The sequence below is a fragment of the Musca domestica genome, unplaced genomic scaffold, assembly GCF_030504385.1.
Source record: "Musca domestica strain aabys unplaced genomic scaffold, Musca_domestica.polishedcontigs.V.1.1 165, whole genome shotgun sequence".
NCBI classification, from domain to species: Eukaryota; Metazoa; Arthropoda; class Insecta; order Diptera; family Muscidae; genus Musca; species Musca domestica.
The window spans coordinates 408,232-431,550 of NW_026712228.1; the positions used below are offsets into that span (position 1 = coordinate 408,232).

General features: G+C 35.1%; 1 protein-coding gene across 2 annotated transcripts in view; it reads left to right on the forward strand.

The window, feature by feature from the left end:
* Positions 1 to 23,319, forward strand: part of LOC109614160 (GATOR complex protein WDR24-like) — a 186,213-nt gene that overhangs the window by 117,340 nt on the left and 45,554 nt on the right. For both annotated transcript variants that reach the window (XM_059120289.1, XM_059120288.1), the window contains exon 3: positions 927 to 1,109. In XM_059120289.1, the coding sequence (XP_058976272.1) occupies positions 927 to 1,109 (183 nt within the window). The remainder of the gene's footprint in view (positions 1 to 926; positions 1,110 to 23,319) is intronic.

Below are 23,319 nucleotides of genomic sequence, written 5' to 3' on the forward strand. Positions count from 1 at the left end.
AGTCTTATTTTTATTACATAAATGCTGCTGGTGTAATTTTTGGCAGAACATTGAATTAAAATATTTATTATGCAAATTTGAACAAAAATTAATCAAAAGGATTTTATCGCAACAGTAAAGCCTTCGGGCCGGCTTGTCATTGTCTGTGTAGGAGTAGGACTCACAAAATCGAGCAATTACCGCAATATGAAATAAGCTGAGCCAGCTGTGTAAAACAATATAATTTTAATTAGAATTTTTTGTTAAAAAAAGAGAACAATAAATGAAAAGAAAAGGAAAAACAATCAACTCATTAACCATTAACACCTGTCTCAGTTATGATGGCGAGCCAACAGTTGCTTCTGGTGTTGTTTTAGCACCTCCCTTGGTTTTGTTTCATAAATTTTCCTTTTGCGCCAATGTTCATTTGTCAAAATTAAGACGATATTCGAAAGGGGGATTTGGGAAGTTTGTAACTTTTTAAAAATTAATTTCTATAGGGGAGGCATTCATTTATTGCTGACCATTTATTCTCCGTGCCAGAAATTGTTTAAAGCTCCAATCTGTTGTAAAACCTTAAATATTCTACTAATGACAACGTAGCTAATGGACAAGCGTCTGGTGTATTGTTGCAAAATTTTGTGGGCGTCCTAAAAATAGACGAATTACTTTGTTATCCTTGCGAACAATGAAAAAGGCTTTACCGTCAAAGTTCTATGCCTTGGTTTTCATTAATCACCCCAAGTGATTAATGATTTGAGTCTACTTTGTAGGAAAGTGGAAAATGTTGTTGGCTGGGAAAATTAAAATTTAATTAGAGCAGCTTTAAGCAATCTGCAAACGTATTTTAATATTGAAAGCATTCGGTTTTTTTTTCATTATAAAATTTTTAATTTATTAATTAAATGTGATTGAGTAATTAATTTATCTCTTCTCTGTTTTTCTAGCACGCAATCCAAGTGATGATGCCGAAGTGATTGGCTATCCTCGCCGTGTATCAACCAAAGCCGAAACGGATGATGGTGATGACTTCCATGATTTTAAGGGAGTAATTGATACCGGATCTGGTTATCCTTTCCTTCAACCCAATCCATCGATACTTAATTTCGGATTCTTTGATTCATTTGATGGTAAGTTGTTTCAATAGATAAATAACTTTGGTTAAAAGAATATAATTTTCGATATGACTTATTTTGTATAGAAGGAAGATATGACGGTAATAATGAAAACAAGTAAAAAAGCAGTAAGTTCGGCCGGGCCAAACTTTGAATACCCTATACCATTTGGAACGAATTAGAAAATTTTCAAAAAATAAAATCCATTAAATTTTAAAATATCTAACATCGCAAGGTGCCGATATTTGGGGGGGTATACGATATTGTGGGTTAAAGTGCTCACAAAGAACTTTTTGTGTGGATTTTCAGACAATACCATAGGAAAATATGGCTAAAATCATCAAAATACCGAATATCGGGGGTACCGTTATATGGGGGATATACGATATCGTTAACCTATATAGAGAATTCTCTGTCAGGGTGTAAAGTGCTCACAAAGAACCTCTTGTGTACGATTTCAGACAATTCCGTTGAAAGGTGTAACTAAAATCATCAAAATACCGAATATCGTGGGGTACCGTTATATGGGGGCTATACGATATCGTAGACCTATATAGATAATTCTCCTCCAAGGGATAAAGTACCCACAAGGTACTCCTTGTGTGGATTTTCAGACAATACCATAGGAAAATATGGCTAAAATCGTCCAAATACCGAATATCGGGGGGTACCGTTATATGGGGGCTATACGATATCGTGGACCTATATAGATAATTCTCCTCCACGGGATAAAGTACCCACAAGGAACTCCTTGTGTGGATTATCAGACAATTCCGTTTAAAAATGTGGCTAAAATTTTCAAAATACCGAATATCGGAGGGCACCGTTATATGGGGCTATACGATATCGTGGACCGATATAGCCCATCTTCGAACTTGACCTGCCTGCAGACAAAAGAGGAATTTGTGCAAAATTTTAGCTTCCTATCTTAATTCGTTTATACAGATTACAACGGACGGACGGACAGGGCTAAATCGTCTTAGAATTTTACGCTGATCCAAAAAAAATTATATATACTTTGTTGGGTCTAAAATGATGATTTCGATGAGTTACAAACGGAATGACGAACTTAATATACCATCCATACTATGTATGGTGGAGGATATAAAAACAAAAATTTGTACAGCAACATTTTTCAGCGGATAGTTGAAATTGTCTATCAATTTTTGTATTGAGATCCACTAGATGCTTGAAGACAACCTAGAAATGCTCAAGTTCTGCGAAATTGGACTTTAAGGTTATACCTATGTGAGTACCTTCAGCCATATAACTGCTGAGGGTATTAATCATTTGATACAGCCAATATGTACCCCATCGAAATAACAGTTGTAGACCACGAGTCTTTTTGAATGAAATCCTCATCAGGATATTGGGAAATCCGTACACACCTTTTGCAACAATTTTCACAGATGCTAAAAATATTCAAAGAAAATAATTTACTCTCTAAGTAGCAAAGGGATATCTGGTTTTGCACAAACTTTTCACTTCTTGACGCTTGAAACCATTTAAGGTCATAAAAAAACTATCGAAATCGGTTCACTTCTTCTGGTATTGAATAATTTTATTTAAACTTCGTATATCTTAATATTTTGCTCAACTATATAACTTATACGGATATGTGATATGTCGGTTCGAATTTCCTTAAACTAGCTACATTCAAATATTTTTGTGAGTATTAGATAAAACAAACCGGCTCAGGGTATCTCCACCAAAAAATTTCAAATTAAAAAAAAAAAAAAACAGTAAAGAAAGTCTTAAAGTCGGACGGGGCCGACTTTATGATACCCTACACCACTTTGCTAATTTAGTAGAGCTCCGCATAACAATTAAAAGTTCATACAAGCTATGATTATTATAATTTAAAGTTGAAAGGACTGAATATGCCGAAGCATTTGTATCTTTTAAACTCGGACTTGTATTACCCATTTGGTGCACAATTAACTTGAAATCGGATAAAGATATATATGGGAGGTATATCCAAATCGGAACCGATCTCGATAAAATTTGGCAAAGATATTTCTGAGCTGTATTTGATATATTTCCTAAAAATCGTCGTTACGGAGTGCAAATAACAGCTGTGGGTAACAAATATCGGATGAAGAGTATATATGGGAGCTATAGCTATATCTTCACCGATTTTCACCAAATTTGACATACTAGCTTCTAGACTCGATTCGGTCGTAAGTGCCAAATTCCATCTTATTCGGACAAATATTAGACGTTTGGTGCACAATAAAATGTAAATCGGACGAAGTTATATATGGGAGCTATATCCAAATCTGAACCGATCTCGATAAAATTTAGCAAATGTATTTCTGAGTTTTATTTGATATTTTTCCCAAAATCTTGTTGTTACAGAGTGCATATTATGGCTGCGGAGGACAAAAATAACAAATCGGATAAACAATATATATTGGAGCTATAGCTATATCTGAACCGATTTCGATCAAATTTGGCCTAATTTGGTTGTATGTGCAACATTCCATACTACTCGGGCTGATATTACACGTTTGGTGCACAATAGAAGGCAAATCGGACGAAGATATATATGAGAGCTATGTCTAAATTTTGACCGATTATCTCCAATTTCAATTGGGTTAGTCATTGGTCCAAACAAATGACCAATGCGAACTGTACTTTTTTTACAAAAATACATGGTCAGAAGGACGGACAGACAGACAGACAGACAGACAGACAGACGGACGGACGGACGGACGGACATGCATAAATCGACTCAGAATGTGATTCTATGCAGATCATCAAAAGGAACTATGGGTCTATCTCGTTTCCTTTTGCCTGTTACAAACAAATGCACAAAGACATTATACCCTGACCACCCAGTTGCGTAGGGTACAAAAAAAAAAAAAAAAAAAAAAAAAACAAGTAAAAAGTTTCGAAATCCAATTTTATGCGAATTTATAAATACAATATTTATCTTAGGTTTCTGGTTGAGAGAAAATTGTGACCCTTTGTGTGGTGAGGTAGCAGAAGGGGTTCGCAGATATATATAATCTTCACAACAGATATTGTGTTAAAAAAATATTTGTATGTGTGAAATTTGATCATTTCGATTTATTTGAGCGTTTTGTTTTCATAATATTGAACCCTATGTGAGGGATGTACGAGAAGAAATTGTCCTATTTCGGGTTCAATGTATGATTCATGGATATTCAAAATTGTGAGAATGTGTGGGGGAGGTACCAGAGGGAGTGAATCAAAAGCTCAAACGCCAAAATTTTTACATTTTTTTAATTGAATATTGAATGAAAGCAAAAAATTTCGGAATTAGCATCAATCTTGGAATAAGTTAAGATTTCTTCGAATTGGTTACCTTTGGCATGAATTAAGGCCTTCAAACAGTCAATGAAACCGTCACACGCTGCCCGAATGTTGCTCTGCGGTATTTTGGGCCATTGAGTCCACTTGCTTGAGGTGAGTCCGAGGTGTACATTTTCAGCTGACCTCTTAGGCAAGTAAACACGATCATTTTGTTTGTTTACAAACTGCTAGACAACGAATGTTTCCTCATCGGAGAAAACCAAATTCGTCAGTTCACTACTTTAGGGAGTACACTAAGCGAAGCAACTCTTTAACTCTTTTGAGTCTATTTTCTTTCTGTTGCAGTGTGGGCTCTTGCCCTTTTTGTAATTTCAATGGCTTTACCAATTTTTCAATATTTGCCGAATGGAATATTGCGATATGTTCAGTTCATGAACCATTTTTCGGCCACGTGGGTTTCGATTAGGTCGCTTTTTTACTTTTCGAACCATTTCTGCTGATGTTGTTGTTTTCTTCCGTTCAGTTCCTTGACGTCGGGCTACGCTACCACATTGAAATGCTCGAGTGCTCTGACAATAGCCACTTGTGATTTTCCAGTCAAATATAAACAAACAAATGTTTTTTTCTGGAAAATTCTCATCAAAATGCTTTTGTACGATTGTAAACATTATAATGAGCTGTCACTGGAATAATTTTAAAAGCTATCGGACGAGTGGGTTAGAAATGACAGAAATCTGAAGTTGGTTGCAGTTTTTTCATCTCACCCTATATGGATTGAACGGACCACTCCTTCCGGTACGTCCTCTACAAAGGGTCAACATTTTAAATAATTATAACGTTTATAAAATATGAACCAAGAGTTCGATTATCTTCAAATATGAAGAACGGATTGAACGGACCACTCCTCCTGGTACCTCTCCCACAAAGGGTCAAAATTTTGAATGGAATCTGATTACTTTCAAACTCCGTACATCCCAATACTTCTATTCACACAAGATGTGTTGTGAAGATGGACAATATAGGACTACTCCTTCTGGTTCTTCCCCCACATGGGATCAAAATTTTAAATAGTTATAACGCTCATAAAACTGGAACTTATCGAAATATTATCAAATATCTCATACTAGCTGGCCCGGTCCGCGTTGCCGGCCCGTAGTTTTTGTCTATTATGCATATTTGTCAAAGCATAGTTATTCAAAGATATGAATGTTATAAATGTTCACGTACTGGTCGATTAGTTTTTAATTTTTAGTCAAATGAGCAGTAATTTGGAATTTACTGTACTTTGTGCACCTCATAATTGAGGGCTAATAGATTTAAGAATAGCCAAAGTTAATTACTTTTTTAAACCCATTAGCACCTCAGATTGTGCATTAGAGTCCTCATAAGTCCCCCTAACCATGTCGGTCTGTTTGTCCGCCAAAAGGTGGACTTGAGGCGGTACTATTACATGGAGAAAATTCTAAAATTTGTAGATATGTTGAAATTTTTGTGTAAGATTTTCACCCCCAAATACACATTTTTAGCCGAATCCTTTGAAATAAGGTAAAATGCGATGTCACATCGATGACAAATAGAGGCCAAATCGAAAATATAGCAGAACAACATAGCATGTCAAACTGAAAAAAATCACGTGATTTAAATAAGTAAAAATAGTTTTATCCACCTCATAATTGAGGTCAGACTGATTTCAGAATAGTCAAATATAATTACTATTTCACACCCATTTCCGTAATATGGGAACTAATTTTTTTTGTCATTTAAATTGTGTGGACTTGGGGATACTCCATTGTAGGGACTTTACATGAATAAATTTCTATGTATCTTAAATGTTCAGGAAGAATTTTTGGAAGGATATAAATCCTTTTCTTACTAAAAGTCCCATTCGCTCTACTATTTTGCACCCTTTATATTTGGTATTTTACTGATTGTACTCCCAAAAATTTTTACATTTTGAGCTCTCATTGGACGGATTATTGTCACATGAAAGAAGTAGGGTCACACTTTGAAATAAGCCCCATTAGTCTTTTTCGGTCATTTTTGTTTGATTAAATGTCTGCGCATCTTCCAGCTGAATCACGATGTAGGCCCTGGAGTTGAAAGGTAGATGTCAGTTACCATCGTATTTCGCACTTATTTCATTTTTTTAGTGAAAAATTGTATATAGTGAAAAATTATTCTTTATTTTGTTCACAAAAAATCTACTGAATTCAATACGATATTACAAATTGAAAAAAATTGACAAAAGAAGAATAACAAATTGAAAATATCTTCAACTTGTTCGCTAACTGTTTAAAGATCCTTAAAAAAGTTTGTTAATAGAATGTACTTTTATTTTAAAATTCAATTGCATTGGAATTTTATTTCGATATTTTCCCGTTTTGAGAATTGTTGCAATGAGATCTTTTTTTCGTGATTTTTTTAACGATTTTGAAAAAGTAATTATCTTTTAACTTTGGTGTGACCGCATTAAATTATTTCGGTATCATCTATTCCGTTTCGCCACCACATAATTCGCTACTACACTTCCATGTAACCCGCCATCAATTTCAGTTCTCAAGAAATCAAGTCAATTAAATAAATTGGTATAAATATTCGAATTCAAAAATAAAATATAAAAAAAACACTACAGATGTACATTAGAAAAAAGTAAGTCAAAATGGAAAAAAATCATGCAAAATAAAACATTACTATTGTACATTTCAAAAGTCAAAATGAAAATGTTAACATATCACATTTTTACGCGATTTTTTTGGATATTATCCTTTTCGGAAAAGAGACAATTCCGAATTTGTATGAATCGTTAAAATCAGTTCAGCGGTTCTTAAGTTATAAGCGTAGTAACTAACACAACTTTCATTTATATATATAGATAAAGTGAAATAAATAATCGATAGATTAAAGTGAAGTAAGTAATCGAGTAATTGAATCCATATCTGACACGTTTTAATGTTTTGATCAGACTTATGCTAGATACGAAATGGTAATATTGGCCCACTCCTTCGGAACCTCTCCTATGAAGGTTTGAATATTCATCACGCAAGTCAAAATATATTTAAATAACGGAACATTGGCTGAGGGTATGCAGCTATCGGCAATACCGACAGATTTCATTGAACTTGTTTCTATTATAGGTTTTCTTAAAACCGGGTTTGGTTCCCTGGATATAAAGAAACTGCATGAATTCGCATCCAATAAAATAAAATATATATTCCGGGTAAAAATCTGTGGCTGATCAAGCTTCCCATAACGCTACACTAGTAAGGGTAACGTTACTAAAATTTTGCTTCTTGATTTAATTCAGTAGTAAATTAACAGTATCGGAAGCTCTTGAAATTTAATTAGAGGATCACAGGATGTTTTCCCCATTATAGCCAATACTATTTCCTTTCTCAAGTCATATTTTTTCGGTCATTGAAAAATGTAGTGTAGAAAAAATTATAATAACCTACGTCGAAAATTATTTTAGCCATTCATTAAATTAATTAAAAAACAACTTTAAAGTAATTCCAGTAATAATTGAATGCCTTTCAAGACTTTTGGCGTATACTTGACCACGTCAATCATACGCATGGTAAGCCAATTAACATAATATTCATACGCTTCAATGGTGGGAATATCATGCGACCATGACATGAAGTGTTGAACTTGTCATTTTTCCTGCTGCTGCTGCTGCTACTGCTCTCCCAAAGTGGACTTGTTAACACTTTCATTAATTGTATGCATGACATCTGAAATAATAAAATTCCTCGACGAAACAATAATTTCGATGCAGTGCAAAAAAAAAGGAAAAAAAAACATTTTTTAAATGCACAAGAGGACAGTAAAAAAACATGAGAATGAAGGTTGAAATGTAAAAATGTCTTTAACGTTGCGATAAAGTTTTCATCACTTAAGCGGATTCTGATTCTGAAAATAAAGAACAATGATGGCAATTGAATAAATGCAAACACACAGCGTATGAGTAACAGGAGTTGTCAGAGAGACAAACACATACTCATAGGCCAGAGGATGGCAATAACAACGTGGAGACGATTGATATAATTAATTTTACAACATGAAATTCAATAATTGTTTGTTGAAAAAATAAAATCAACAGCGTCGACGAGGACGACGTCGAAATAACAATAATAAGCAATTGAATAAAAACGAGATCGAATTCGTAAAGATATGGGAATAAAATTAATGCAAAAACATTAAATGCAATAATAGTCAGATGCACGCACACACACACACAGCGATACACTCACATTCGCATGTGAATGGAAATACGACTGCCATATTCAATGTGAGCGTGTGTGATGATATCGCAGAGCTATCGATATCACACAAGTGCTCTTCGTTATGACTCTCTTCCTGCGTCTGCCCTTGCTCTCCCTCTCTCTCTCCTTCTCTCTCTAAATGACTAATGTGTATCGTGTTGTGGCATCATCACAGATTACCATCAATGGAGTTTGGAGCAGATATTCTGCTGTCCATTGCAGCTGCCATGAATTGCAGCACAACAATGCCAGGCAGAGGGGCGGGCGGTCTGACTGGTTGGCTGGCTGCTGGCACCACGAGATAAGTCGAGATGAGATGAGATGTGATGATGTCGAAAATCGTTGACAATATGCAACATTTGCACATTGTGAGGTGACAATTTTACGCAACATAAAATTTTAATTAATTCGAATTTTATTACACCAACAACCCGGCCAGACATTCGACACGCAAACATCCACACACACACCCATACAACTCCACACAAATATAGGCACCTGCCCATAGACGCTTGTAGGAGATCTACAGCCATAAACGAGGGACATCAGGATACAAAACCACCTCAGCATATGTACAACGTGATTTTATGGTATAGGTGTCATATGAACTTCAGAGATAATACCCGGTTGGTTGATGTTGTGGCTGTGTGTGTGGGTGTTTGTATGCCCGTGTGTGTGTGTGCAATGGCTTAAAAGGTCATATTAAATTGCATTTGTAAATATAACGACCTATCGTCAGGGGATTTTAGACATCGTCGTTGTCGCTGTTGCTACTCAATGTCATTGTTGGGGACCATGCTGCACACCCACTCACTCCAAAGTGTCCTTAACATTGACACATACAACACTCACTCTAAAGGCGGTAGGAACTTGTAGGGTATACAGACATATTTTATTGCATCTGTGTTTATAGAAATGAGATTCGGTAAATTTAAGGGCCAATAAAATGCGTAGACAATTGTTTTAAAGTCTGGTTAATTGGGAGTCATTTATTAAAAAAATATTTATAGTCTTTGATTGGAAAATATGCGACTTGGAAAATAAATCGAAGAAAATGACGCGTTGTTGAAGAAAAACTTGATTTTGAAGTTTCAAATTTTGAACCCTATGAGATTTGAAGACAATCGGATTCTTATATCATATTTTTTTTACCCTACACCATAAAGTGGTCAGGGTATTATGTCTTTGTGCGTTTGTTTGTAACAGGCAAAAGGAAACGAAATAGACCCATAGTTCCTTTTGATGATCTGCATAGAATCACATTCTGAGTCGATTTTTGCATGTCCGTCCGTCCGTCTGTCCATGTATTTTTGTAAACAAAGTACAGTTCGATACAGCTCCCATATATATCCTCGTCCGATTTGCTTTTTATTGTGCACCAAACGTGTAATATCAGCCCGAATAGTATGAAATTTTGCACATACAACTAAATTAGGCCTGAAAATAAGTATGCCAAATTTTATCGAGATTGGTTTAGATTTGGATATAGCTCCCATATAAAACTTCGACCGATTTACGTTTTATTGTGCACCAAACATCTAATATTTGTCCAAATGGGATGGAATTTGGCACTTACGACCAAATTGAGGAAGCTAGTATGTAAAATTTGGTGAAGATCGGTTCATGTATAGCTATTGCTCCCATATATACTGTTCATCTGATTTGTTATATTTGTTACCCACAGCCGTAATAAGCACTCCGTAACAACGATATTCAGGGAAATATATCAAATACAGCTCAGAAATATCTTTGCCAAATTTTATCAGGATCGATTCAGATATGGATATAGCTCCCATATATATCAAATGGGTAATACAAGTCCAAGATACAAATGCTTCGGCATATTTAGTCTTTTCAACTTTAAATTATAATTATAATCATAGCGTGTATGATTGAATTCTCCCATAGAAACTTTTAATTGTTAATTGTAGGGTATAATAAAGTCGGCCCCGCCCGACTTTAAGACTTTCTTTACTGTTTTAACTTTGTATAAACTATTGAGACTCTATATATATCTATTGAGAAGTTGTGTCCCGGCATTTTGATTTATTTGGCCATATCTCAATAATTAACAAAATATACCTTTAACATATATGTGTCCAAAGAACTATTAAAAATGTGTTATTTGAGGCGTAATTAAAAAGGGGCCGGAAGGCTCTTTTTTACAAGGCGAACAATCTTCCATTAAAAACAAATTCCATTCTAATGCTCCTGGAGGATATGTAGGTTGGACCAACTACCGTACAGCCTAGTCCGGAAAAATTGTGATTGTTCAAGATCATTTATTTTCAAACCTATGTGAAAAATGTCATGCGGTATTATATATCAATATAGAGATTTCAGCAGTTATAGCCTTTGAAAATGGATTCTCCAAAAATGTTATTCTTGTAAGGTTTAGAACATTTTGTTATAATTTTATGCGAGGCTCTCCCATTTTATCCAGAAAACAAAACCAGAAACTATTTTCTTTCAAAACATATTCAATTCTATTTTAAGAACTATTGCCTCCATTTACTCGTATTTTTATACCCTCAGCCATATGGCTACCGAGGGTATATACAATTTGATAAGGCCAAAACGTGCGTAGTCGAAATAAAGGTTCTAGACCCTAGGCCTCTTTGGACCAAATCCGCTTCAGAACATTTGGAGTCGATCTAGCGATGTCCGTCCGTCCATCTGTCTGTCTGTCTGGCTGGCTGGCTGGTGCTCACGATAACTCTCGAAGGGAGTATCCGATTTGGTCCAAACTGGGTACATCGCAAAAACTTAGATCAAGTTCGGAGATGGACAATATCGAAATTTTCAAAAAAATATATTTTTTGCACAGAGAGAGAAGCGATAATCCGGGTTTGTTCCAACTTTGCAAATTCTAATATTTGGATTAGTGCTAGATTAGATGTGAAAATGGACAATATCGGTCCATTCCATCAAGTACCTCCCCCACAATGGTCACAATTGTGAATAATTACAACTCGCATAAAACGTGATGTAAGAGTCCGATTGTCTTCAAATTTCACACATCCGAATATTTATATTAACCCAAGGTCTGGTCTTAAAATGGAATATATCGGGCCACTCCTTCTGGTACATCTCCCACAAAAGATCGAAATTTTCAAAAAATATATTTTTTTGCACAGAAAGAAAAATGATTATCCGATTTTGCTCCAACTTTGCAAATCCTAATATTTCGATCAGTGCTAGATTAGATGTGAAAAAGGACAATATCGGTCCACTCCATCAAGTACCTCCCCCACAAAAGTTAAACATTTTTAGTAATTATAAGTCTTATTAAATGTGATGTAAGATTCCGATTGTTCTAAAATTTCACACATCTTATTATATTTTCATAAACCCAAGATCTGGTGTTAAGATGGAATATATCGGTCCACTCCTTCTTGTATCTCCCCACAAAAGATCGAAATTTTGAATATCCATTAAGCTCATAAAATGCGAAATTAACATCGGATTCCATTTAGTCTTGGCACATCTGAATATTTCTATCAACACAGAATCTGTTAAAAAAAACGGTAGAGATCGCACAATTCCTCCTGCTACCTGCCCCACAAAGGGTCGAAGTTTTGAATAACCAAAACGTTTATAAAATCCGAAATAAGCATCAGGTTCTCTTTATACTTCACACATCCCATTATTTCCACTAACAAAAGATCCGTTGTGAAGATGGGATATATCGGTCCACTCCTTCTGGTAGTCCACCACAAAGGCTCAACATTTTGAATATCCATGAAGCTCATAAAAATCGAAATTGACATCCGATTCCATTCAAGACTTGGTACATCCCAAAATTTCCATTAACACAACACAGTCAAAACCTAGCACGTCGCAATGTTTATATCATATTTATTTAGGTCCGATACTAAATGACCAATTCCTTCGGAACCAACTGCATAAGGGCTTAAACATTTTAATAATCCTAACAGAAGTGAAATTATTTTTAAATAATCAAACATTGGCTGAGAGTATACATCTGTCGGCAAACCCGACCGATACTTGTTAGCCTATATTTCTTCTCCTTGTGGCATATGGCCATCTTTCGTAATTTGCATACATTTGTCTACACTTCATTAGGCAATTACAACGAATGTGCAATTGAATGTAGACGCCTTAACTAAATGTTGTCTGTATTGGATTTCACAAAAACAGAGAGAGGTGAAAAACAACAACAACATCAATTAATGCAAAAACATTTTGTAATGACATTTTGGCATAGATTCAATATTCATTTCCAACAATTCCAACCACCCCTGGGTGGGTGACTTGACTTAAATAAGTGACAATACGACGATGATATTTGTTAAGCCGTGTATTCGAACGAAACCTTATACACAACATGTAAATACGATTTCAAGGTAAATGTGGCAGAATCGTCAGGCGGAATATGCCTCCAAGTCATTACGACGTCTACAATACGCAACATGCAACAATGAGTTGCTATACAGCTGACCATTGACATGGAAAGAGGTCTAAATAACAATAAAGAAGAAGAAAAAAAGTCATGTTCTCTTGTCTTCTTCGGTGACAGTCAGATGACATTTAGCAACAAAAAAAGAAAAAGTCTCAGAGGTCCAATGAAATGACAAATGGAAACAAATACTTGACATAATTCCTATGACATAAAAAACAATGATTCTAAGCAAAAAAGAAAATAAATGCCACGGAAGATTTTTGCGGTGGGTGTGTGTGGAGGAGATAGTGATTGGAGGCCCCTTGGCATGCCTCAGAGCAAATGACGTGTAAATAATTATACAATCATATTTTTTATGAGGGTAGGGGCAAAGAATACCAACCACAACAATTGGTATTAATGATTCTAGGTTGAAGGTGGAAGGTTAATGGGTCTGTGCTAAATTTAAAGTGATTTAAAGAAATACATGAAATGGAATTATTTATTTTCTTTTCCTTTGTTAATGGCTGTATGTATCCACACATCGTTATCAGGGAAATATTTCATGTTATTTATATTTTTGCACATATCTTTGTTGTATTGTTATTTATAGCCAGCCACCCTTTGGCCATAAAAATGTCTTGCATTTCACAATAAATATTTTTCTCTCTATTTTAAATTGCTATTCATTATTGTTTTTGTGGCTAAGGATGATTTAGAAGTGTCTATTAAAAATTTTTATCCCCAAGGCGTTGTATGGTAAATTTGATACCCTACACAAGTTAAGTGAGTCTATATATATATATATATATATATATATATATATATATATATATATATATATATATATATATATATATATATATATATATATATATATATATATATATATATATATAGACCTACACCACATGGTGGTCACGGTATTATGTCTTTGTGCATTTGTTTGTAACAGGCAAAGGAAACAAGATAGACCATAATTCCTTTTGATGATCACTTTCTGAGTTCATTTATGAATGTCAGTCCGTCTGTCCGTCTGTCCGTCCGTCCGTCCGTCCGTCCGTCTGTCCATGTATTCTTGTGAACAAAATGCAGGTCGCAGTTATTATCCGATTGAGATGAAATTTTCCAAACAACATTTGTTTGGCTCAAGGACGAACCCTATTGAAATTGGAGATAATCGGTAAAAATTTAGATATAGCTCCCATATATATCTTTGTCCGATTTGCCTTTTATTGCCCACCAAACGTGTAATATCAGCCCGAATTGTATGGAATTTTGCACATACAACCAAATTAGGTCTGAAAAAAAGTATGCCAAATTTTATCGAAATCGGTTCAGATATAGCTATAGTTCCCATATATATTGTTCATCCGATTTGTTATTTTTGTCTTCCGCAGCCGTAATATGCATTCTGTAACAACAATAATAGCTCAGAAATACATTTGCTAATATATAACACTGTACGACACGATTTTTCACCCATGATCAGAATGACAAAATTCTGAAAATATAGCTCAAAATAAAATATACGTATCTCCCAGTTTTTCTAGATCAATTCATTTAAGCTTTTTACGAGCAATTCAATTTTTGGAGTATTAAACATTGAAAATTCAATTTTCATAGTTGTAAATTAAAAGGTAAAACTTAACACTTAAATTAATTTGAAAATTTTATACGCTTATTTTGACGTTTGTACATATCGGTTCTTGTCTCACGGCAAAGTGACCAACAGTATTGAGCCAGCCTTGTCTTTGCCTTTGTACCTCTTTTCAATTTCCGCGATATCTTGGTGAAATCTTTCACCATGTTCGTCGCTGAAGTCGCCTAAGTTCAGCGGGAAAAAGTTCAAATGGTTGTGAAGAAAATGTATTTTGAGGAACATATTGACTCCCATCGCATGATACGAAGCAATCAGTTCTTCTACAATTTCCTTATAATTTTCCGCCCTCTTGTTTCCCAAAAAAATATTTATAACGTTTATGAACGCGGTACATGCTCTTTTTTCTATGGGACTAAGCATATTTTGAAAGTCTGTTCTGCTTAACAGTTGTTTGATTTGTGGACCATTGAAAACACCTTGAAGAGAGGAACAATCAAAAACTAAATAATCAAAAGAGAGACATTAAGCACTTACCCGCCGTGATCTTAGCTTCGCTCATTTTTGGAAAGAAAGCTTTAATAAGCTTAAACGCTGCGCTGTCTGTGTCAAGTGCTCTTATAAAACTTCGAATTAAACCCAACTTAATATGGAGAGTGGGTAAAATTACTTTGCTGGATTCAACCAATGGTACATTGTCAATACTAAATTGGCCCAACTGAGCATCTGTACGAAACCTTTTTCAACACTTGCATTAATACATCTTAAATGCTTTGGAGGTGCAAATAAGCCACAAACGTAACAAAATTTATTTTTTTTTTTGACACTCCATTTCTTAACCGTTTGAACACTTACGCACTGTTGTTGATAACATCAATGTTTTTAATATCTAGGGTTACTAGGTCATTAAATACTCCAAAAATTGAATTGCTCGTAAAAAGCTTAAATGAATTGATCTAGAAAAACTGGGAGATACGTATATTTTATTTTGAGCTATATTTTCAGAATCTGGTCAGTTTGATCATGGGTGAGACCAAAAGTTTAAATTTGTCGTACAGTGTAATATATAACTTCGTCAGATTTACCTTTTATTGTGCACCAAACGTCTAATATTTGTCCAATTAGGATGGAATTTGGCACTTATCACCGAATTGAGTCTAGAAGCTAGTATGTCAAATTTTGTAAAGAACGGTTCATATATAGCTATAGCTCCCATATATACTGTTCATCCGATGTGTTATATTTGTTACCCACAGCCGTAATATGCACTCCGTAACAACGATATTCAGGGAAATATATACAAAATGCAGCTCAGAAATATCTTTGCCAATCGGTTCCGATTTGGATATAGCTCCCATATATATCTTTATCCGATTTCAAATTAATTGTGCACCAAATGGGCGATACAAATCCGAATTTAAAGATACAAATGTTTCGGTATATTTAGTCCTTTGAACTTTAAATTTTAATTATAACCATAGCTCTACTAAATTAGCAAAATGGTGTAGGGTATCATAAAGTCGGCCCGCCCGACTTTAAGACTTTCTTTACTGGTTTTTCGCATATTTTTGCAGAAATATGTATGTTTTATGGTTATGGCACCGATAATCGTTAACATTTAATATACGGTTATAGGATTGGTTATGGCTACGGCAATATTGTATGTCACGTCTAATTGATCCGTTAAGCTACCCACTGAGAGTCCGAATTACAGATGATTTGGTTGAAATATGAAATGAAAACTTTAAAAATACCTAAAATCAAGATCAACCTTTATATAGAGGCTTAACCAAAAAGTTGACCTGCAGTAAATATTTTACCCCAGAAAACTTGAAAATTAAAATTACAGACGTATTTTTTGAAAGTGGAGCCGAAGCCTAATAAACACCAACATTGTGGCATTCTTGTTATATGGAAGCTATTCCAAAAAGTTGATCTACAGTGAGGGGTCGAAAGCTATAGAATACAAAAAAGGGGTTATCGTTATATAGAGGACATACTAAAAATATTGATTTTTTGGGTACATTTACCCACAAGAAATCCGAAATAAAAATTACTGTATTCTCGGATAGAAATTATCAGGAGGTACCTTATCTAGGAGCTATACCAAAACATGGAACATGCAACAAATTTTTAAATACTATTTTCTTAAGGCGGTATATCTGTCCTTCAACAAAAGACTAGGTGGACAGATAAACATGGCCAAATCGTAATAGAATTTTACACTGATCATTATATACAACGATTTTCGACGAATATTTAAAGGTGTTGAAACAGAATGACAAAGTTTATATTGCCTATCTCAAGGAAAATGAAAAAAGCAATTGATTTAGTTAACATTTGTAACCGACTAAAATCAGGCGCCAATACGAATCAAGTCGATAAACTCTTTCCAAGTAGAAGTGAACAGATATATCGCAAATTTTTATGAAGAGAACCCAATGCTTATTTCGAATTTAATAATCTTTTTGGTTATTCCAAACTTTGACCATTCGTGAAGGAGTTACCAGAAGAAGTAGAGCGATCTCTACCATCTTTATAACATATCTTATGTTGATAAAAATATTGAGATGTGCCAAGTCTGAATGAAATCGGATGTTAATTTCAGGTTTTATGAGCTTCGTGGATATTTAAAATGTTGACGCTTTGTGGGGGAGGTTCCAGAAGGAGTGGGCCGATATGTTCCATCTTCACACCAGACCTTGGGCTAATAAAAATATTGCAATGTGTGTAATTTAAAGACAATCAGGTTCTTACTTCTCATTTTATAAGAGTTATAATTATTCAAAATGTTGACCCTTTGTGGAGTTGACCGATATCGTCCATTTTCGCACCTGACCTAGAACTGATGTAAATTAGGATTTACAAAGTTGGAGCAAAATCGGATTATCTTTTCTCTTTCGGTGCAGTAAAATATATATATTTTTTTTTAAATTTCGACCTTTTTCGGGAGAGATACCAGAAGGAGTGCACCGATGTTGCCCATCTCCGAAATCGACCTAAGTTTGATAATAATATTATGATTCACCAAGTTTGGACCAAATCGGATACTTCCTTCGAGAGTTATCGTGCGCATCAGCCAGCCAGACAGACGGAGGGACATCGCAATATCGATTCCAAATATTCTGAAACGGATTTGGTCCAAACATACTAGGGTCTAAAATGATATATACTCTCTCTAGCCATACGGCTGAGAGTATAAAAAATACGTTGAAAAATAATGTTCAAAATCATCAAAATACCGAATATAAGGACTTACATAGGCATGTTTTGTCATGGGCAATTTCAATATTCAAATACGAAACTTTAAACCATTCCGGTAAATAATGTAGAGATAATCATCAAAATACCGAATTTAGGGATGTTCCGTCATATAGGGGCTACACAAAGACCTGGGCCTGCATACTTAATTTGTTGTCACAGTCTGTAATACGCATTAGGAACTTCAAATTCGAAATTAGAAACATTTCAGTTGTATAATTAGTTAAAGTCATCAAAATACCGAATATAGGGAGGTAGAAATGGAATATATTTCCCATGTTGATTTTAAGAATTTCCAGGATCTTCTTACCGAATTTAGAAAATATTCCAGTAATTTGGTAAGTATAATTTCATAAATGGTTTTTTCGTTCTGCAGATATTTTCCGAAATAAGGAGTTCAAGTGGAAATGAAAAGTCAGTGATAAAAACAATTAAGGTTTCATTTAGGAAAATTGAATTTTAATCCACCATTCGTCGCCGACTTTTAGACTGGAAATATTGTTCGAGAAATTATTTTGAGTATGCCGATTACTTTTATAGTATTCCCAATAAATATGTAGAAGTTGTAGAACTATGTAGACACTTTCTCATTGGAAATTCCACTAAATTTACCTCAAATGCAGGTTGAAACAGTGTTGGAATAGCATTGTTTTCATTAATATAGTTCGCCAAAGAGCATACATTTTCCACATCAAACTCTTCATTTTTTTGAGGTCGACTTCTAAGTCTTCGTACAGGGTTGCCCATATTCGACGGATCCATCTGGCAACGCCATAACTTTTGACAGAGATGTCACATCGCTTAATGACATACCTCGTTTGAAGCGTCAGTCCAAGCAGATTTTTACCATGAACCAATGCAAGCCGCGCGAGCGCTTTGAAATAGTTGAAATTTACATTGAACAGAAGAAGTCAATTGTGAAAACTCAACGCACTTTTAAAACATTAAAAAATGTGAGAAGTGCGCCTTCTAGGAACACCATTAAGCGGTTATACGAAAAATCTTCGACTGGTAAGGCTCTTTCTAATCCGAACGGATTATTCGCATTGATTTGCATTTGTTCCCGTACAAAATTCAATTGACGCAAAGAATGTTGCCTGCGGACAAGCCTCGTCGATTGGAATGGGCCCAAAGGTCCGTCGAATATGGGCAACCCTGTATATTATTCTTAACAATGTTTTCTTAATTACATTTAGTTCTTATGGCATATTTCCATTGTGGAAATCCATTTTTAAATATCTACATTATTGTATTTAAGCTCCAGAAATCGTTTAAAATTGCTCTATTATAGAGTACCCCTATGTACCAGTGTACACCAATAGTCCACTTTAAAGACCTTCATATATCATCTAATGTCCATAAATAAATGTGTGGTAAATTCTTGCTAATGTTCAGACATCTGAGTTTGCAAACCCCTCCCCTCCCTTCCCTGCAAGGCAGTAAATCATAACATAAATGTTCTCCAAGGATTTATGCACACAAACGCACACACAGCTGAAAGTACAAAACATTAAGTCATTATAAATCTTTCAATGCTAACAATAGAGACCAACAACAACAACAACAAGATCAATAACAATAACAACCCCAATTTAATGGGCAACATTTAAAATCAATATAAGCCCCATCTACGACTATTCATTTCTGGGTTGTGCGTTCACATTTCGAAACGAAACTAAAGCTTAGGCAGCAAACTGCTCACCTGAGCAGCAGCAGCAGCACCTGAGAATGGTAGCATCAATTTGAAGTTATATTCTATTTTTCAGTATTTTTTTTTTGTTTCTAATGACAAAAAATTATGATAAAAATGTTTTATTTGTCTAGGTTTTTTTGTATTTTATTGAGTGCGTATGTCATGTGATTGTGGGATGGTATGGGACAAGATTTATGGTTTTCTCTAGTGATAAATGTGACCTTTCTCATTGAAGTGCTCTTAGAGGGGATTTTAAGGTGAAATGGGAAATAATGAAAATTGTGCAATATTCTTCTTTCGGACCTGACATTATGTTAGGTGTAGTTATACGATTAACTGCTATTTTGAAATAATTTCATAAATATGTCTTCAATATATGAAAGATATGAAAGAGGTCTGCTGCATTCCATTTCAGCACCAATACTAACATGAAAAACTACCTACCATATCTTAAACAGAACATGTCATAAGAAATAAATACTTACCAAAAAGAATTCAAGAGTCTATAAATAGGTTCAAGAAATCTGTAATTCTATATTTAGAGTACTAAATAATGAGTGTTCCTTACAAAATTTACCAGCTAAAATAACTTATATACATGGTATGTAGATGGATTCCATACTTAGAAGTCTTGCAGATGATATTTTAGCTCTTGAAATATTTTAAAGGAACCAAGTTGAAATGCAATAGAACTTTTGTCAAAACAAACCGTTTACAAGATATTTTAAATATAGCAGACCTGTAGAAAGGATTCTAAACATAGAAGACTAGTAGAGGGGTTTCTGGGCATAGAAATCCTTATAAAAAATGTATACCTAAACACATTGTGGAAGGTCTTTTTGCAATGGAAGACGTGTCGTCTAACCATGAAAGAATTGTAGAAAGTATTTTCAATGGAAGATCAGTAAAAGTTCTGCTAGTTACAAAGGATTTGCAAACGGTTTTCTATGAATACTTATAATCGGTGAAGACTTGTAGTCACACGTTTGGTCAAGGAAGACTTGAAGAAGGTCTTTGAAACATAAGAGATATGAAGAAAGTCTGTTCCAAAAAAAAAAAAACAACATTTATAACTAATTTTTATAACTAACTAGCTGGCCCGGTCCGCGTTGCCGGCCCGTAGTTTTAGTCTTTAATGCATAGTTTTTAAAGCATAAGTATTTTCAGCCAGAGGTTTTAATTTGAGAGTTTAAAACCTAAATAATAGATCACATGTATTAATTAAAAAGTATACATTAACTGTTTTTTAATAGCCCATCTACCCCCAAATTAGCCTAAACACACATTTTAAGCCAAATCGATTCAAAAATATAATCAAAAAAATTTCCGCGAAGAGGAGGTCGAAGAAGGGTAATATCAATTGAAAAATGGAACCAAGACTCCGGAAATCAGCGGATACCTTCATATAAGGGTTATACCAAAGCATGGTCCTATTCTTACAATTATTTGAAAGAATGTGTTGTTCTTCCTAATATCTCAAATTACCAACATTTTAGGAATTTGAAAGGGGCTACATCATTTGAGGGACTACACCAATTTAGATCGATCTGATACATACAAATGATTCTTCATGGAACCCCTAGCACTGTATCAAATTTAAATCTCTATCGTAACTTTTGCTAAGTATAGAGCAAAATATTTGAAGCCCTTTGTGTTTGGTTAAGCTATATAAAATGGACCCTAAAAACGTTTGACCTGAAACCCCTTTTTGGGATTTTTATCTATCAACCAAACAATTTTCCAAGTGTAATTTCCCGCAGTGTAATTACTGACGGTAGCGCATAGTCACCGTATAGCGTTACATGTGAGTTAAGGTTACTTTTAAGGTTTCGGAAGAATTTTCCGAGGATATGAATCCTTTTCTTTCTAAATTTTCAATTCGCTCTACTATTGTGTATAGTCCGCATATTACAGTGCCTCTTCATATTCGGTATTTCACTGATTGAAGTCCCAATGAATTTTGCATTTTGAGTTCTCATTGGATGGATTTTTTCTTCGGTGGGGAGAGTAAGGACTTTAGATAAATCGAAAAAATGGGTGCAAAATTGGGCGTGGTCTCTTTTTCCTGCATAAAAACATAAATCGGTGTAGAACGAACATTTAAAAAAAAAAAACATCCAAATAGTTCCTGCCGGCCTCAACTGATTCAATTACCAACGAACAACAATTTCTTTATATATACATACAAAAGTAGGCGTGGTCAGTTCCTCAGCCACCAAATAAACACTTAGGATTAGAGGGAAAGTCTACAGTATGTGGTGTAATAATTTTAAAACCGATTGTTTGCGCCAATGCGGGGAAAGATGCAAAGCTCAACCAAACAAAATAGAATAAAAACACAATAGGGGGGTTTTAGTTTTAAGAATAATGGCAAAGGCCGTATTTATTAATAATAATAATAAATAATAATAATAATTGGTAAGACAGATTACCTGATTTGCACAATAGCGGGGGAGCGCGACTTCGTATCGAGCGATAGAAGGAACGAGAGTAAAATCAACGATCAAAACATGAAGGAAGGTGGAGGCTTTGGCGCCATTCGCCACTCGTTGAAATCTGTTTACATTTATGTTGACAGATCTAAACGAGGTTAATCATTTACAAATTAATTATGCGTTAACCCATTGTTAACGTTACAAACAAATAATTACCAATCTAAATTAAACATGCCGCCCACCTTGCAACATATTGAGATGTTGTAACTAAAATACAATAATAAATACATTTTTTCAACTTTTTTTTTTTATTCAATTTCAATTTAATTCAATTTTTTTTCTTTTATTTCTCAATTCATTTAATTTTTTTTTTCAAAAACATTGTGTAACACTATATGTTACATATGCCCGACAATACCCACCCAAATATGGTGTAGTGGGCTATCGGCAACCCTGGCGTCGCTTGCACCCGATGAGTTACGACCCTGGCATAAACTTCCGGCCCGAGTACCAAGGCCACCCGACCAGGCCTATTAAAATCGGGATCTGCCAAAGGAAGACCTAAAAATGAGTCACGAATGCGCTCGGGGATTACCGCTGTAGGCGTAAGCGCATGGTCCAAATTGGTTACCACAGCCACAATTGAAATGGACTGACTCCGGTCATAGATCGAACTAACGGTCAGCCGACATATTTGGCTACCTTCGATTCTAGAAGTAGGGAGTCGAAGATTATGCACCAAAGAGGAACATATCTGACTCTGCCTACTACACGGGTCCAAAACCGCCCTCACAATAGTGGGTCGATCGGACGACATAATTTTGACTATCAAAGTCGGGGATAGGCAGATACCTGTTTGGAGGGACAACAAGCCGACCAATCCTATCTGCGAGGGGGGAGCGTTATCAGACGGACGACTATACGGACTGTTACGTGACCGATACCTATACTCGGTCCGCGGACGACGCTGACGATTATTAGTGGGTTTAACCACGGTCTTCGTGTCTTCATGAAGGAGGGTGTGGTGTTCTTCATTGCATACGGCACATTTTCTTTTGCTTCGGCAGTCCCTAGCTTGGTGGGATTTAGATAAACACCGTATGCAGTCATTGTATTTTAGGACAATGCGACGTCGCATGTCAACATTCATAACCCGGAAGTCACTACATCTATCCAGCGGGTGCATGCGATCACAAAGTCGACATTTATGTGAGGCCGCAGATGAAACCTTATGGGTTTCGGACCTTAAATTCTTTTCCGACTCCTCCAAATGAGGTGTGGCAACCGGAGCCG